The sequence below is a fragment of the Jaculus jaculus genome, chromosome 21, assembly GCF_020740685.1.
Source record: "Jaculus jaculus isolate mJacJac1 chromosome 21, mJacJac1.mat.Y.cur, whole genome shotgun sequence".
Lineage (NCBI taxonomy): Eukaryota > Metazoa > Chordata > Mammalia > Rodentia > Dipodidae > Jaculus > Jaculus jaculus.
In genome coordinates this window covers 11,447,309-11,465,407 of record NC_059122.1, presented here as the reverse complement: position 1 = coordinate 11,465,407, position 18,099 = coordinate 11,447,309, and the positions used below count along the sequence as shown (strand labels likewise).

Here is an 18,099-nt window from a genome sequence, read left to right as displayed (position 1 = left end):
CAGGGCCGGCGGGTAGGGCAGACGGCAGGCCCGCGGCTGCCATAGCCCACAGGTGCTGCTATCTCTCCTGGGCACGGCGGCTGCCTCTTGGCAGCTAGCTGGGGTGGCACAGGCGCCTTGGACCTTGAGTCTCTGATGAGCTGGCCCCCTCCCTCAGGGGCATCAGGCCCCTGTGTACCTCAGGGCTCGTGCGCTGAGTGAGTTAGCACCGGAGCTTCTGGGCAATGGTGCCGATCAGTACTGGGTCTCAGGCTACAGATGCCAGCGGATGCCAGGTGGACACGGGGGCAGGGAACGAGTTAGGTCTTGGGAGCTGGCCTGGCAGGAAGCAGGGTCCATGCACGGCTGAGCAGGTGGCGACTCCCTGCTCTCCTGGAGTAGCCCCAGAGGCAGAGGCTAAGGGATGGAGGGAGCTGGTTACCTTTCCACCATGCGGTCTCGCTGGCGCTTTTTCTGCTTGTCTTGGCTCTTCTTGCTTGCTTGCAACTTTCGCTTGGCCTGGCTGCTCTCGTCCTGGGTGGTCAGGGCCCCTGTGGTAACAGAGGGAACAGTTACCAATGTGATTCTGTCAGAGAGGTAGGCCCATGGCCTCTGGCTGAATCACCCGCTGTCCATTGCACAGGTCCATCTGAGAGAGCAGCTGTCCACACAGAGCCTCTGGCGTGAGCCGGGCTACACAGGAAGTGGGTTTGGCCTAGATCTCGAAAGAGGGGACACGCACTGACCCTCCACTCTCTGTAGAGTGGATGCAGAGAGACTGGAAGGCAAAGACAGACTGTCTTGGGAACACTGGCTGTGTTCAGAGGGCCGTGGCAGGATGCAGGGAAGCACTCACATGGCCCTGCCCACCCCCCACCGGGCACCGCGGCAACAGTGGGCCGAGGCTGGATTTACTGTCAGGTACCTGCTGGCGCTCATCCCTCAGGTGGGGGGACACGGACTCCCAACAGGGGCTGGAGAGGCGCTAGGGGAGAGGACACGCAAACCAGAGCCGTAAAAGTGCAGCAGGGGCCCAGCTGGACACCGGCCGCTGGGCACTCGGAACTGCGCACTACTGAGGGACCGAGGGCAGGGTGTGCCTGGGATTCCCCACGTTTCTGCTTGCTGCCCCCACTGAAGGCAAAGCCAAGGTACTAGGACAGGGGCCACCGCTATCCACAGCCTCCGCCTGGGACGGATGAGGGCAAGGTGGGAAAGGGCACAGGGGAAGAAGTGCCCCGGCCTGCACAGTCCCTGTCCCACAAAGGCGGTCCTCCGCCAGCTGCTGTGCCACAGCCTGCCCTTGTCTGGGTCCCCACCCTGCGTCTGAGCACCTGGAAGAGCCCCAGCACCCAGCTCCCATGGAAGACTCACCCTTCTCTGAATCTTCCTTGCCTTCTTCTCTCCCATCCTCCTTCCCCTCCTCGTCTTCTCCTTCCTAACAATTTTAAAATTCACCTTCAAAAAGCGTGTAGTTATTTAGAAGAGCTCTACAAAACAGGCCCAGGAGCCTCACATCTTCCCACACAGGGCTGCACGCCCTTTCCCCTTAAAGAAATCTCTTTCTGCTAATAGTCTGCACTCGCCACCAGACGGCACACAAGTGCTTCAGCCCAGATTGGTGTTGGGACCCCCCCCCCACCACCACCACCTCGGGAGAAAGCGCCTGGGGCCAGGGCTTACTGCTCGAGAGCCTTTCTCCAGAGCCTCGGCACCGTCGTTGCCCTCTGCAGCTTCACCCTCGGTGCCCTCATCTGTGGGGGAGAAGAGGTGACCTCAGGCAGAGCCCACAGGTGCACAAGGCGGAGGCAGCAGACAGGCTCCCAGCCGGACGGCTCACCATTGTCTGAATCACTGTTGTCCGAGCAGTCTGTTCGGGTGGCTTTGCTGTCTGGCTCGTCAGGACTGCCACCCTGCTTTCTCTTCTTCTTTTTGGTCTGGAGCAGGAAGAGGAAGCCAGGTGAGAGGGGATGGCTCCACTCCCACACGAGCCAGGAGGGCAGAGCGCGGTACTCACCCGGAAGTCGGCCGTGGTCCAGGTCTTCCAGGTCCGTCTCATCTGCTTCATGCCATTGCCAAATCCAAAGCCAAAGCGGGAGCCACCCGGGAAGGCACCCCCGCCACGCATGCCCTGGAACATGCCATACTCGGGGATGATGTTCTGGGAGAAGAGGGAGGGCAGCCGGGAGGCACCAGGCATGCACTGGCCCCGGGCCCCCATGGGGTCTTCCCACATGCGCCCATAGCCCGAGGCCATTGGCCGGCCACTGCGGGCATCCCGGGCCCAGCCCTGAGCCCTTGGACCAAAGGTGTCGCTGCCGCGCATGCGGAACTGGTCACGATAGGCATCATACTGGCCCTCATAGGCCATTTCCATCTCAGGGTCAAGCTCGCCGTAGTCATAGCCCGACCGGTAGAGGTCGCGCTCACTCAGGACGGCCCTTGAGTCACAGGCCTCATAGGAGTCATATCTGCGGAGACACACGAGAAGGGTCAAGCAGATCCTCTCCACGTCCCTCACCTCCAGGTGACCCAGCCAACGGCTTCTGCCCTGCCACACCTTGCCCTTATCCCCCGCCCCTTCCCAGTCCTGGGACAGGAAGCTGAGTTCTGGAAGCTGCTGTGCCCTATCAGACAGGCTTGCCGCTCAGAAACGGCAGTGAGCAGACTGAGAAGCAGCAAGGACTTCTCAGCTGATGCTCTCACATGAGGACCACGGCCCCAAACCCGAACACAGCCGGGAGCCAGCTGGGAGGGAGGTTCTTGCGCAGCCCGCCTCCATGAGGGCCAAGGCTGGCCCTGAGCCCTTCGGGAAGTATGTACAGTCTGCGTTAACCCCAATGCCCAAAGCTGGTCCAAGGAGCAGAGCCAAGCACGGCACAATGAGGTAGGCAACATGAGTGAGATCGCTGTGCTAGTCTCAACCTTTGGGGCTGGGGCACCCCATGCCTTGCAGAACCTTTTACCACCTGGAACTAGTGACTCAAAATACTGGGGAGTATTTCTCAGAAGACATCATGTGCTTACTGAGGAATTGGGGAAAAAGGCTGGGGAGACAGCACAGTGGTACAGCAGCTGCCTTCCGGCTTAAGGCCCTGGGTTCAACGCCAGCATTGACAAAAAACCTACATAGCACCTGGAAATGTGGACCCCTCTCTGACATAGTTTATCCATGGCTGGAACTGAGGCCCCCTCTCTGACACCGTTAGCTTACCCATGGCTGGAACTGAGGCCCCCTCTCTGACACCGTTAGCTTACCCATGGCTGGAACTGAAGCCCCGTCTCTGAAACCGTTAGCTTACCCATGGCTGCGCCCATACCCCTCAGGGCTGCTCCTCACATTCCTTGTAGTAACAAGTGTTCTCAGCACTCCCCTCCCCAGGCCTCACTGGGAACTATCAGCAGTTGGAACACAGGTGACAGCTGACGCTTTCTTCCCTGGCCCTACTCCCTGCTCCCTGGATCCTGGGCTGTGGGACCCAGGCTATGGCAAGAAGCTTCCTTGCATCGGTAGGAGCCCATGCAAACAAAGTCCCCTCATTCCTTCCCAGAAACCCTGCAGCCTCATTTGGCCCTACCAGTGACCAGCCTCATGTGTCAACTGGAACTGTCACCCAGATCTGTTATCTCTTGCTAGAACTACACGTGCCTCCTCACTAAGACCTGGACCAACAGCAGTTCAGCCAGCGGTAACACACTCAGATAGGTGTTCAGCAGAGGAAAGGTCTGGGTGAAAGGCTTAGGCCCACCATTTACTCCCTAGAGCCTTCAGGGAAGGAATGACCTGCTTGCACCCCAGCGGCCCATTTGCAAAAGCACTAAGGTGCTTTCCAACAGGTACACATTTACACAGCTCCATCAAGCGGCCAGGAAGAACCTGTACTTGCCCCAGTGGCTTGTCCCACCCTCTCCACCAAATCCAATCTGCTCTGCCCTGACTGTGCAGGATGCAAAATTTCCATCGAACACCAACAGCTGTCCCGAGAGAGAGGCTGCCGACATGGCTCCTGAGGAGCCACTGTACAGCTAGAAGCCGGGGCAACGGAGCTTGCACTTGCCTTGCAAGCCAGGAAGAGCCTTGGCCACAGGGGAGGAGGTGACTGGACAGCAGGTCAGAAAAGGGAAGAGTAAAAAGCCCCACTGGGAAGAGGAGGGCCGGGAGGGAAGGCAGACATGGGAGGAGCACTCAAGCAGGCATGCGACGGGGAAGAGTCGCCGGTGAAGAGTCTCAGCCACTAGCACGTTCCCCACTCACCTTTCTCCACCTGAGCCGTACACACCTCCTTGAATCATGTCTGTCTCCAGGTGTGGCATCATATCTAAGCGCTGGTTAATTCTGGATAAAACGGAATCTGCACTGGTGCTACCCGAGGCACTAGGATTTGCATTTGTGTCAGAGCTAGGCAGTTCCCAAGAGTTGGAAGCGGCCATACCATACCCGTAGCTGGGGGCGCTATCCTGGCCGTAGCCATAGCCATAGCCATAGTTCTCGTAGCCTGCAGTGAGGGGGTCACAGGGACAGGGGTGGGGGGCAGGCAGAAGGGAGAGGTTGACAGAGACAAACAGAAAAGGGTGCTTTCTGTCACACAGACAAGCTGAGGGACTCTAGCCATTTGAGGCTGAGTAGGCCCCTCCCATTTTATAACCTCCTATGATGGAGCACTCAGCCCCAGGGACACCCAAAGCAGCCCTGGCTAAGAAACATACGGGTTCAACCCCAAGGAAAGCAAAGCAGCCATGGGAATGATACTTGCCTCTGTTTGTCCCAGAGTTCCAAGTTCCATAGCCTAAAACAAGTAGAAGGGCAATTATATCACAACGGCTTCTGATACACGTGAACTTTGTACAGTCAATTCGCAAGTAAAGACAGTACCTGACTAGCTACACCACACTGAACCTCCCAAGTTACCTACCACACACTGGGCAGTGCCACACAATCTACCAGCTCGCTCACTGCCCACTGCCCTGCAAACCTGACTGTATTTCAAGGACAGGCGGGTGGTCTGCCGTGACAGGGCTACCACCTGCGGTTAGGAATCCAATCTTCAGAGCCAGACCTGTTGGCATAGGCCTGAAGTTTCATCTACTCAGGAAGATCACAGGTCAAGGCCCGCATGGGCTACAGCAGACTGCCTTTGACCCAGACTTTAATGTGGACTGCCAGGACGTGGGAGGAGAGGGGGAGGACTCGAAAATGGCATTTGGTCTCTCTCTCTGCCTCTTCCTCTGTCACTCTCAAATAAATAAATAAACAAAAATTTAAAAAAAAAAAAAAAAGGAATGCCCTTTCTCTGTCTCTTCAGCACTGAGATGCAAGCATGCCCTGCCATGCCTGGCATTTTTACGCAGGTCGTGGGGACCACACTCAGGTCCTCACGCTTGCAAGCAAAACCTCCACCCAGTGAGCCATCTCCAGTCCAAGGACAACCCCCCTTTTTTTGGTTTTGTTTTCCGAGGTAGGGTCTCACTCTAGCTCAGGCTGACCTGGAATTCACTGTGTAGTCTCAGGGTGGCCTCAAACTCATGACGATCCTCCTACCTCTGCCTCCCGAGTGCTGGGATTAAAGGCGTGCGCCATCATGCCTGGCTCAAGGATACCCTTTCTAAAACCTCTACCCAGTGAGCCATCTCCAGCCCAAGACACCCTTCTTAAAAGAAGGAACAGCTGGATGTGAGAGTGCCCACCTGCAGTCCTAGCACTCTGGAAGCAAAGGCAGGAGACTGCAGCAAGTTTTAGCGAAAGTAAAGCAGGACACACAATTTGCCCATCCATAAATTATTCAACTACATAAAATAGGTAAGCTAAGATTAAATATTAAAATGGCAAGATCTTACTTGACCTATCAAAATGAAATTTAACTGTTACACTGTTCTTACAATTTCAATCAGAAGGAAAAAGTAAAACGTCTCTAGGTTAAACTTAAAAAACTAATACACTGGGCTGGAGAGATGGCTTAGTGGTTAAGTGCTTGCCTATGAAGCCTAAGGACCGCGGTTCGAGGCTCGATTCCCCAGGACCCACATTAGCCAGATGCACAAGGGGGCGTACGCGTCTGGAGTTCGTTTGTAGTGCCTGGAGGCCCTGGTGCGCCCATTCTCTCTCTCTCTCTCTGCCTCTTTCTCTCTCTGTCACTCTCAAATAAATAAATAAAATGAACAAAAAAAATTGAAAAAAAACTAATGCATTTACACAATATCTATCAGAAAAACCAATCAGCATAGTAAAGCTTATTAAGGGCTGGAGAGAAACTCAGTGGTTAAGGCTCTTGCCTGCAAAGCCTAATGACCTGGACTCGACTGATTCTCCAGTACCCCATGTAAAGCCAGATGCACAAGGTGGTGCATGCCTCTGGAGTTTGTCTGCAACAGCGGGAGGCCCTAGCATGCCCATTCTCTCTCTGTACCTTCCTCTCTTTCTTTTTCTCACTCTTTTTGTTGTTGTTGTTTTTTGAGGGAGACTAGCCCAGGCTGACCTGGAATTCACTTTGTATCTCAGGATGGCCTCAAACTTACAGCGATCCTCCTACCTCTGCCTCCCAAGCGCTGGGATTAAAGGCGTGCACTACCACGCCCAGCTTCTTACTCTTAAATATTTTAAAAATATGTTTTAAAAACTTTCATTAATCCCAGCACTCGGGAGGCAGAGGTAGGAGGATCGCCGAAGAGTTCAAGGTCACCCTGAGACTACATAGTGAATTCCAGGTCAGCCTGAGCCAGAGTGAGACCCTACCTTGAAAAAAAAAAAACAAAAAAAAAAACTTTTAGAGGAATTTACACACACACACAATTTAAAAAGAATTCTAGTAGAAGTACCCTGAAGGGGTGGATAATGCTGTGCCCAGAAGCCACAGTCTATTACAGGAAAATCCTAGCGCCAGGGGTGGGTTACTTCCCAGTGAGCTGTTGGTCATGGAAGCCCCTGAGAACACCAAAATAATAAAGGCTATTGCCAAGGTTCTTGGCTGGCGCCCTGAAGTAGGTGGCAAGAGCCTACTGCTGAAGACACAGTATTCTTGGGTTGCATGACAGTGAGAAATCCAGTTGAAATTGATCTGGAAGCCTCCTTCTTGCTGGCCAGCTGTCACAGTGCAGGGAAGTGCTACGCAGGCTGCTGGGGGAGAAGATCTGGCCAGTGTGGTGGACACCTTTAATCCCAGCACTCAGGAAGCAGAGGCAGGAGGACTGTCATGGGTTTGAGGCCAACAACAACAACAAAAATAAGAAGAAGCAGAAAAAAGCCAAAATTCGAAAAAATAAACAAGAAGAAAAAAATAAGTAAAAAACCGAAAAAGAAAGAAAGAAAGAAATTTCATCAACAAGGTGAAGCAGCAGTGCACTCGGGAGCTACACAAAATTAGCCAGTCAGGCAAGATGTGCCCACAGTGCAATCCCAGCCTGAATGGAGCACGGCAGTCTGACTGCAGAAGTGCCCTCACTGCCTCTTATGTAGGCCCCAGCTGCTGGAGCCTTGGGAGGTGGAACCCTGCTGGAGGTGGGGAGGCACTGGGGGTGGGCCATGGGATTTTATAGTCGAGCCCGCTTGCCAGTGACAGGGCGCTCAGATGACTTCTTTCCTTCTGTGGGGACAACCAACTGCCTGCCCGGCCCTGCTTTCTCCACCACAATGAGACTGTAAGTGTGCAATGAAGGCTTTCTTCCAACCAGCTGTTTCTGGTTAGGTCCTAGGTTCCAGTGATCGAAGACTACGTGGAGGTTACCACTGCTTCTGCTTCCATGTGAGACCCACTTGTGGGAAGAAACTTATGATACTGAAAACCTCGTCTAAAGCTCAGCGCATGCCTTTAATCCCAGGCAGAGGTAGAAGAGGGACTGGTTGACAAGGAACAGGGTTTCTTTCTTTCTTTTTTTTTTCATATTTTTTTGTTCATATTTTATTTATTTATTTGAGAGCGACAAACACAGAGAGAAAGACAGATAGAGGGAGAGAGAGAGAATGGGCGCGCCAGGGCTTCCAGCCTCTGCAAACGAACTCCAGATGCGTGCGCCCCCTTGTGCATCTGGCTAACGTGGGACCTGGGGAACCGAGCCTTGAACCAGGGTCCTTAGGCTTCACAGGCGAGCGCTTAACCGCTAAGCCATCTCTCCAGCCCTGGAAGAGGGTTTCAGTGGAAGAGGGACAAAAGAAAGTGAGAGGGCTGGGAAGACGGCTTTCAGCAGTTAAAAGTGCTTTCTCGCCAGGGGTGGTGGCACACATCTTTAATCACAGCACTGGGGAGGCAGAGGTAGGAGGTTCACTGAGAGTTTGAGGCCAGGCTGAGACTAGAAAATTCCAGGTCAGCCTGACTAGAGTGAAATCCTATCTAACAAACAAAAACAAAACAAAACAAAAAAGTGCTTTCTTGTAAAGGCTCTTAGCCCTGGGTTCAATTCCCAAGTCACCTACGAAAGCAGGCTACAAAGCCGGGCGTGGTGGCGCATGCCTTTAATCCCAGCACTTGGGAGGCAGAGGTAGGAGGATCACTGTGAGTTCAAGGCCACCCTGAGACTACATAGTGAATTCCAGGTCAGCCTGGGCTAGAGTGAGACCCCACCTCAAAAAAAAACCAAAAAAAAAAAAAAAAAAAAGAAGAAAGCAGGCTACAAAAAGTGACCCAAGTGTCTGGTGTTCATTTACAATGGCAGGAGGCCCTGGCACACTCACATTCTGTCTGTGCCTGCCTCTTTCTGTCTCAAACAAACAAAATTATTAAGTAAATTAGAAAAACATCTTTAAAAACAACCTTGTGCCTGGTGTGGCACTGCACACCTTTACCCTCAGCACTCAGGCATCACCGTGAGTTCAAGGCCAGCCTGGGCTAGAGTGAGGCCCTGTCTCAAAAGTAAAGCAAAACAAACAAAAAAGATGTGCCAGGGGTAGGTATGGGGCTCAGTAACAGAGCACCTGCTAAGCATGTTCAAGTGCCCGGGTTCCATGCCCATTAAAGAACAGAACAAGGGTGGAGGAGTGAAGTGCCATTGGGACCACTACATCTGATTAAAAAGGGAGTCGAGGGAAGCCACACAAGCTCATTTATGGAAAACCTGATACCTCCTTAAGCATTGTAAAAGCATTTAAGTCTGCTCCCTCCCTCTTTCCCCAGGACAAGTTGCTAATGCGTGGACCTTAATTTCAGTGCATTTGTTCGTTGGCTCCTGAGGGAAAGTCAGCTGAGCATGTTCACTCTTACCCAGATCTTGACAGTAAAACACATTCCATTCCTCAGAAACCAAGAGATTATCTTTTTTATGGGGGGGATGGGTTCGAGGTAGGGTCTCACTCTAGCCCAGGCTGACCTGGATTTCACTACGTAGTCTCAGGGCAGGCTCGACCCCATGGTGATCCTCCTACCTCTGCCTCCCAAGTGGTGGGATTAAAGACATCCTGGCAAAATATTGTCTTTGCTCATGCAAAAAGGGCTCCTTTCCAGCAGACATCCTTGGGGCACAACTGAGGACAGAACAGCTCCACCAGCAGCTCCAGGCTGACACCACACAGAGTAACAGCAGCACCTGACAGGCTACCTGCGCATTTGACAACAAACAGTGGCTGCCCACAACTAAGCTATCAGCTGAGTTCATTCAGTGATGTGTTTGTGCAGCCTCCTGATTTCAGTGGCCTAACTCTGTAAACTCTAAATTCCAGTTAGATCCACACACTAGCTCATGGTAGGCACAGTCCAACACCCTGAGGTTGAATTCACAGCTTGGTTTCTCCTGGACCAATCCAGACCATCAGTGGAGATTTTCTTGTTTAGATCTCTGGTCAGAGGCCATAGGGGCTTCCATAAAATGTTAAAGGAGCAAAGGATTTCACCGTTTGTAGTCTAGTTTGCTAGTTACATAGATATCATTACCAGATTGCCCCAGAGAAGTACTAGCTTATTCAAATGGCCCACAATACCACTATAAAGTCTGAAATATTAAAAGTAAGACAAGGGCTGGAGAGATGGCTTAGTGGTTAAGGTGCTTGCCTGCTAGCCAAAGGAACCCGGTTTGATTCCCCAAGACCCATGTTAGCCAGATGCACAAGGTGATGCATGCATGTGGAGCTCATTTGCGCTGGCTGGAGGCCCTGGTGCGCCCATTTTCTCTCTCTCCCCCTCTCTGTCTCACCAATAAAGAAATTAAAAAAAAAAGGTAAGACAATGTGACAACAAAAACAAAAGCGACGAGACATGGAACTACTCTGCTGGTAAAAGGCAAAGCACCCCGGTTCCCACGGGGACCCCCACTTACCATAATCACACGTGGGTTGGGCACTGGTGTCAGAGTATGTCGACTGCAGAGTGGTTTCAGATCCCTGGACAAAGCCTAAAACGCATGCACAAGGTGGTTAATTTCAAACAAGCCGCAGGAAAAGGACCACCTTTCCACATACACTAACCAGCAGATCCTCCCCTCGGCTGCAGAACTCTCAAAACCTGAAGACTGCATAATTTAGCAGACTTATGGGCATATTAACCAATGGAGAGACTGGCCAGAAAAGCTACAAAGACTACTTTTAAACAGGGGCTGGAGGGGTGGCTTCGCGGTTAAGGCATTTGCCTGCAAAGCCAAAGGACCCAGGTTCGATTCTCCAGGACCCACATTAGCCAGATGCACAAGGAGGTGCACACGTCTGGAGTGTTTGCAGTGGCTGGAGGCCCTGGTGTGCCCATTCTCTCTTTCTCTCTCTCTCTCTTTCCCTCCCTCTTCCTCCCTCTCCCCCTGTTCCTCTGTTAAATAAATAAAAACTTTTAAACATTTATGCCATTTTGATGAATAAACAACCCCATTATCATTCAGTTACATAAAACATTTTGTCAGTTCGCTGTAAAAGATAAAGTACTTCCTATTCAAACAAAGATGGGTTTTGGTTTTGAAATGCTAATGCAAGCAATGCCTTCTCCCCTTCACACCTAACAGAAGAGAATAGATTTATTTCCTCACTGGGGAGGGTAGTCAGTATGTGTAGTGCATTTGGGGCACGAACGTGTGTAGGTGAGCACACTCACAGAGGCCAGAGACAAACATCAGGTAATCTCTCCCATCCCTCTTTTGCCATAGTCCCTTAAGATGGAGTCTGTCAGTGAACCTAAAGTTCCATTTTTCAGTTAGCCCCAACAATTCTCCAGGCGTTCGCCCGCTCCAGCCTGGAGTTACAGGAGATGCGGCCGTGCCCAGCTTCTCACAGGGTCCTGAGGATTGAACTCAGGGCCTTGCAGTGTGTGGCAAGCCCTGCCGTCTGCTGAACTGTTTCCCCAGCCCCAGTGTGCACAATGGTTTGTGTGAGACAGGGTCTCACTCTACAACTCAGGTAGACCTTCTTTGTTTGTTTTGGTTTCTTGAGGTAGTCTCACTCTAGCCCCGGCTGACCTGGAATTCACTCTGTAGTCTCAGGGTGGCCTTGAACTCAGTGGTCCTCCTGTCTCTGCCTCCTGAGTGCTGGGATTAAAGGTGTGCGCCACCACGCCCAGCCCAGGTTGACTTTGAGTTCCCAGTAATCCTCCCTCCCAACTCTGCTAAGAGTGTGCTGGGATTCCAAGTGTGAGCCCCCACACCTGGCATATATTTCAGTTTTGCCATGTTAGGGGAAAAAAGTGTGTACTACTGCTGATGGTGGTGCATACGCACAACCTCTGCACTTCAGAAGCTGCAGCTTGATCATCAGAAGTGCAAGGCCAACTTAGGCTACACGAGACCCTTCCAGACATGGTGGCACATACCAGGTTCAATTCCCCAGCACCCACATAAGCCAGATGTATATGGTGCCACGTGTGCCTGTAGTTTGTTTATAGTGGCCAGAGGCCCTGGCATGCCCATTCTCTCTCTCTAACAAATATATAAAGCCAGGCATGGTGCTGTATACCTTTAATCTCAGCACATAGAAGGCAGAGGTAGAAGGATCACCATGAGTTTAAGGTCACCAAATTCAGGTCAGCCTGGGCTAGAGTGAGAAACAAACAAAAAAAAGTGGCACGTGTTTCTGGAGTTCATTTAGAGTCAAGAGGCCCTGGCATGCCCATTCTCTCTCTCTCCCCGCTTGTAAATAAATAATATTTTTTACGTACGTATCAACCTGGTGTGTGTGTACAGCCAGGGACAGAACTCACAGCTTCAATCACACTGGGCAAGCATTCTATCTCAGAGTTACAACCCTACGTCTCTTTTTTTCTTTTCTTTTCCTTTTCATATTTTCAAGACAGGGCCATGTTCTAGTCCAGAATGACCTGGAACTTTGTAGCTCTAGGCTGTCTTCAAACTCATGGCAATCATGCTCGCTTTGGCAGCAAATATCCTAAAATTGGAACAAATTCAACAGCAATCGTCTACCTCAGCTTCCCAAGTGCATAAGCCATGCCCAACTCATTATTTCTTAAATGTAATCACTTATGTTTGGCATGTTCCTGTGGAAAAAATAAGTCTTATATCACAGAAAGGGTTAGCATTCCCTAATTAAAAAAATCTTAAATCCTTCCAAATCCAAGAATTTTTTTTATTTTTGTTTTCTTAGGAGTCTCAAATTTCTCTGCCAAAAAAAAAAAAAAAAAAAAAAACAAACACAGAGGCAGGAGGATCACTGTGAGTTCAAGACCACCCTAAGACTACATAGCAAATTCCAGGCCAGCCTGGGCTAGAGTAAGACCCTACCTTGAAAAAATAAATAAAATAAACAAAAAGTAAAGAAAAAAAAAATAAACAAGACTTAAATTTACCAGCCCCCTTGCTCAGAGTGATGCAGGGATTACAGGAGAGCACCAGCTGCCTAGAGTGCATGTGCACATACACACACACACACAGTACACAGCATGTCTAGAGTGCATGTGCACATACACACACACACACAGTACACAGCATGTCTAGAGTGCATGTGCACACACACACACACACACACACACACAGTACACAGCATGTCTAGAGCGCATGTGCACACACACACACACACACACAGTACACAGCATGTCTAGAGTGCATGTGCACACACACACACACACACACAGTACACAGCATGTCTAGAGTGCATGGGCACCCCCCACACACACACACACAAATATGTAAGTTTTAAAAACCAAAACAGTGCTCTGGGCTCTCTCGACAGATGGTGCAGTGGGTAAGATTCTTGCTGCCAGCATGGAAGCCAAAGCGTGGCTGGGCTGGACTTCCCACGTTGCCTGCTGGATGTGGGCCACGCACGCCTATAAGCACAGGAGCTGTGGGGAGCAGAGAAGAGCCGGGGCCAGGGGAAACCCCACTGAGCACTCAGACTGCAGATCAATGAAATACCCGAAGGAGCAACAGGCAAAGGCCACCATGTGTCCTCTGGTCTCTGTGCTCACGACAGAGTGCATATGCATGTGCAGATGCAAACACCACACACACACACACACACACACACACACACCCCACACATATCAAAAAACCACTGTCTTTCATACACACATGCACCCACACACACACACTCATGTACCCCACGCACTTACAGATTAATCTTGACACTGAATCCGGGTGCTTTAGACATTTTAAATTATTGACATTTGGTACTGAAATGATACTATGAAGGAAACATTCGCCACTTCTTATTAAAGCCAACTCATGACCTGTAAATGTGTGCTGACACCAACTGAGTACTGACAAAGAAAGTACACATCAAGGGCTGGAGAGATGGCTTAGCGGTTAAGCCCTTTCCTGTGAAGCCTAAGGACCCCAGTTCAAGGCTTGATTCCCCAGCACCCACGTTAGCTAGATGTACAAGGGGGCACAGGCTTCTGGAGTTCATTTACAGTGGCTGGAGGCCCTGGTGCGCCCACTCTCCTCTCTTTCTCTCTGCCTCTTTCTCTCTTTGTCGCTCTCAAATAAATAAATAAAAATAAAAATAAATTAAAAAAAAAAAGAAAGTACACATCAAGCACTGGCCATCTGGGCAGGCATTCACTTACTGTAACGACTTCTGGGGGTGTTTCAGGAATGAGTTTAGCCCTGTAATCTCAGCATTCACAATGTGAGGGGAGACTGACTGTCACGAGTTTGAAGCCAGCCTGAGCTACACAGTGAGCTTCAGGCCAGCCTAGGTTGCAGAATGAGACCACAGCAACAAAAACAACAGGAACAAACCAAAAATAATAATAATAAGTATTATTAAGCCGGGCGTGGTGGTACATGCCTTCAATCCCAGCACTGAGATGTTGAGGCAGAAGGATCACCATTTTTCAAGGCTAGCCAGTGGTACGCAGGGAGTTCCAGGTCAGCCTGGGCCAGGCTCAAAAAAAGCAAACAGAAAAAAAGTATAAATTTGCAATTTTAAGCTTGGTATGGTGGCACAAACCTCTACTCCCATCACTTGAGAGGCTGAGGTAGGTGGATTGCTGAGTTCAAGGACAGCCTGGGTCTACAGAGTGAGTTCCAGAGAGTCAGCCTGGGTGATAGTGAAACCCTGCCTCAAAACAAACAAACAAAAAAAAACCCACAAAAATAGGGATGGGAAAGATGGTTCAGTGGTTAGAGATGCTTATTTGTAAAGCCTTAGGACCTGAGTTTGATTCCATAATAGCCACATAAAGCCAGATGCACAAAGTGGTGCATGCATCTGGAGTTTGCAGTAAGAGACCCTGTCACACCCACACCTCTTTTTTTTTTTTTCCAAGGTAGGATCTCACTCTAGCCCAGGATGACCTGGAATTCACTATGTAGTCTCAGGGTGGCCTCAAACTCATGTCAATACTCCTACCTCTGCCTCTGAGTGCTTTTTTTTTTTAATTTTAATTTTTTTACTTTTATTTATTTGCAAGCAGAGATAGAAAAGAGAGAATGGATGCAATAGGGCCTCTAGCTACTGTAAATTAACTCCAGACGCATGCACTACTTTGTACATCTGGCTTTATGTAGATACTGGGAAATCAAACCCAGGTTGTTAGGCTTGGCAGGAAAAGTGTCTTCTTAACCACTGTCTCACCTTGCATATCCTAATGTCCAAGACGGTCTAAAAACCAAGTGTTCTCAGAATTAGGGATGAGGCTTAGTCCTAAAGCACTTCTCTAGATTCTCAAGGAACAACAAAGCCTGGCACATAATGTGTGATTTAAAAAAATTATTCGGGCTGGAGAGATGGCTTAGCGGTTAAGCGCTTGCCTCTGAAGCCTAAGGACCCCGGTTCGAGGCTCGGTTCCCCAGGTCCCACGTTAGCCAGATGCACAAGGGGACGCACGCGTCTGGAGTTCGTTTGCAGAGGCTGGAAGCCCTGGCGCGCCCATTCTCTCTCTCCCTCTATCTGTCTTTCTCTCTGTGTCTGTCACTCTCAAATAAATAAATAAATATTTAAAAAAATTATTCATGTGCACGCATGTGTGTGCGCACACACACACACACACACACATTCCTGGATTACTGGGGGAGGGGACAGAGTCTCTTGTTGCTGTAAATAAAGGTCCATCAGTCTACAAGGAGCTGGGCAGGTAGACTTTGCAAGCAAGCACTTTTAGCCACTGAGCCATCTCCCCGGCCCCACACACTGTATCTGCTAGAAATCTGTTTCAGAATACCACCTTCTACTCAGGAATAATGAAATCCACAGATGCTGAAGTCCTTCATATAAAATGGCATGTATCTGCACAGAAGCTATGCACACTCTACTGCATACTTCAAGTCATCTTTAGATTATTTAAGACTTAACATAATGTGAATTATGAATAGATATACTGGATTATTTAGGAAATAATGGCAAGGGAAAAAAAGGTCTGTATGTTTAAGTAACTACACAATTTTTTCCAAAATGCTGCTGTGTGTGTGTGTGTGTACATGTGTGTGCACACAAACCATGGAACACATGTGATCATAGGACAACTTTTAGGTGTCAGTCAATCCTGGTGCTTTTGGCTTTTTAATATCAGGTCTGGGGATGAAACTCAGAAACTCAGGCTTTAGTTGCAAGCATTTTATTCACTGAGTTATTGCCCCAGCCCCCAAATATTTTCAATTTTCTTTTGGCTAAACCCATGATTTAAAAAAAAAAAAAAACCTGAAAATGTATAAGGATGACTGAAGTGCAGCTGATCATATTTCTCTCCCTCCCTCCCTCCCTCCCTCCCTCCCTCCCTCCCTCCCACTCTCTCTCTCTGTTTTTTAAGGTAGGGTCTCGCTCTAGCCCAGGCTGTCCTGGAATTCACTATGTAGTCTCAAGGTGGCCTTGAACTCACAGTGATCCTCCTATCTCTGCCTCCTGAGTGGTGGGATTAAGGCATTCATCACTGCGCCTCCGTGATTTTTTTTTTTAAGTTTACAAGTTTTATTAGATAACAGAATTTAAGAATAGGAAGACAGAACTCATGCCCTAGAATGGAGGCATAAGCAGAGTTCACAGAAATGGAAATCCCCAAATGTAAAAGGAAATAGGGAAAGTTTCTGCTCATGAGAAGGCAGGAGGGGAATAAAGCCCCAATTTTATTTACTGACTTATTTATTTTCAATGTAGAGTGTGCTGTAGACCAGGCTGACATGGAATTCTGTGTAGTCTCAGAGTGACCTCGAACTCACAGCAATCCTACCTCTGCCTCCTGGGTGCTGCGGTTAAAGGTGTGTGCCACCACACCTAGCTAAGCCTGGGCATCTTAATGACACTCTATCTCAAAAAATGCAAGAAACTAGGATATAACTTGCCTGGCATGCACAGGGCCCCTAGAGTCAGTTTCAGTACTACAAACAGGGGAGGGTCTATGCTCAGTGGTTACAGTACTTGCCTAGCATATAGGAGATCCTGGGCTCCACTGCCAGCAATAGAAATAGGGGAGAGGGAGGCAAGAATCACTGCAGTCTATCTCAGAGGCTGGTGACCAGGCCACTCTAGGCTCAGACAGTAAAGACTGAACATGGTTTCTAAGGGAGAATCCAACATCTACCAAGCCTTCAATGTCAATGACAATGTCTGTTCTATCATATCCTAACCACATTAATATCGTGGAGGCAGGCTCTTCTTTTGCCTATTATTAACAAATTCTTGGCTGCCTCATAAAGAATGTTCATGGCTGCTGGGTGTGATGGCGCACACCTTTAATCCCAGCACTCAGGAGGCAGAGGTAGGAGGATCATCATGAATTCAAGGCCACCCTGAGACTACTCAGTGAATTCCAGGTCAGCCTGGGCTAGAGTGAGACCCTACCTCGAAAAGAAAACAAAAAAAAAGGGGGGGATGTTTATGGTTCAACTTTCCTTCTAGGTCAGCTCTTGGTTAAACAAAAAGTCATGGCTGGTTCTCTAAAGCTAGGGGACCACACCAAGGACCTTTGACTCTGCAGCATAATGGCACATCTGTCGCCTTTCTTGCTCAAAAAAAAATGCAAAAGTGTCTTCTTTTTGGCTTTTCCCCTCTCCTGAACTTCTAGTTCAGCCACGTCTCAGCCTGGCTGGGGGTTAGGGGACCCTATTCCTGCCTTCCACACAGCAGGAGCTCTCTGCAGTTTTCTCTTTCCTTCTCTTAACCTAATAACATCTCTTGAAGTCTTTTTAAGAAATGCAGAAACATTCTGGTTTTATTCTTTTCCGTTGAAGAAGAGTAACAAGTACTGGGAGGCCCACAAGAACTAGGTGAGGTGATCACCAAGCTGAGCCCACCTAAGCCAAGAGTGTGCTGGCAACCAGCCTCCAAGATGACCTGGGGGGCCTCCCCCCCCCCCCATGGAAACAGAGGCAGCTGCACGAGCCAGCAGCACATGGGGACATGGCCGTGTGTGACTTCAGACACTTTCACCGTGCTCTTGGTTTGGGTCATTCAGCCTGGAGAAAACCAGCCGTCGTGTTGTCTGGGTTCCTCCAGCAGCCCTACAGGGAAATCCATATGGCAAGAAAATAAAGTCAGAAGCAGTCTGCCAAAGATGAGTTTGAATCACCCTGGAGTCCTCAACTCCCGTAACAGGCAATCTTTCAGATGATTACAGTCTCAACTGATATCCAAAATGTAATCCAAGCTACAACCACCCAGTGAAAACACTTGCACATTCCTACCTAGCCCAATGAAACTGCAGGAGATAACGATTCTGTTAAAAGACATTTCAGTCTCTTGTTTGAAGTACCGATTCTAGCTGTTCTGTTCTTTTTCTACCATTCTCCTCTCCCCTCAGTGTTAAAGAGGAAGCCTCCTTTCCCAAGCAAAAC

The 18,099-nt window shown here is 49.6% G+C and overlaps 1 protein-coding gene across 3 annotated transcripts in view; it reads right to left on the bottom strand.

The window, feature by feature from the left end:
- Akap8l (A-kinase anchoring protein 8 like) overlaps positions 1-18,099 on the bottom strand; it is a 38,500-nt gene that overhangs the window by 15,548 nt on the left and 4,853 nt on the right. For 2 of the 3 annotated variants that reach the window (XM_004672749.2, XM_045139195.1), the window contains exons 2-9: positions 10,216-10,290; positions 4,734-4,766; positions 4,235-4,475; positions 1,997-2,450; positions 1,820-1,916; positions 1,663-1,733; positions 1,354-1,417; positions 422-530 (exon numbers count right to left, since the gene is read on the bottom strand). In XM_004672749.2, coding sequence (XP_004672806.1) covers positions 422-530; positions 1,354-1,417; positions 1,663-1,733; positions 1,820-1,916; positions 1,997-2,450; positions 4,235-4,475; positions 4,734-4,766; positions 10,216-10,290 — 1,144 coding nt within the window. The remainder of the gene's footprint in view (positions 1-421; positions 531-1,353; positions 1,418-1,662; positions 1,734-1,819; positions 1,917-1,996; positions 2,451-4,234; positions 4,476-4,733; positions 4,767-10,215; positions 10,291-18,099) is intronic. The other variant, XM_045139194.1, reaches the window with a different exon arrangement.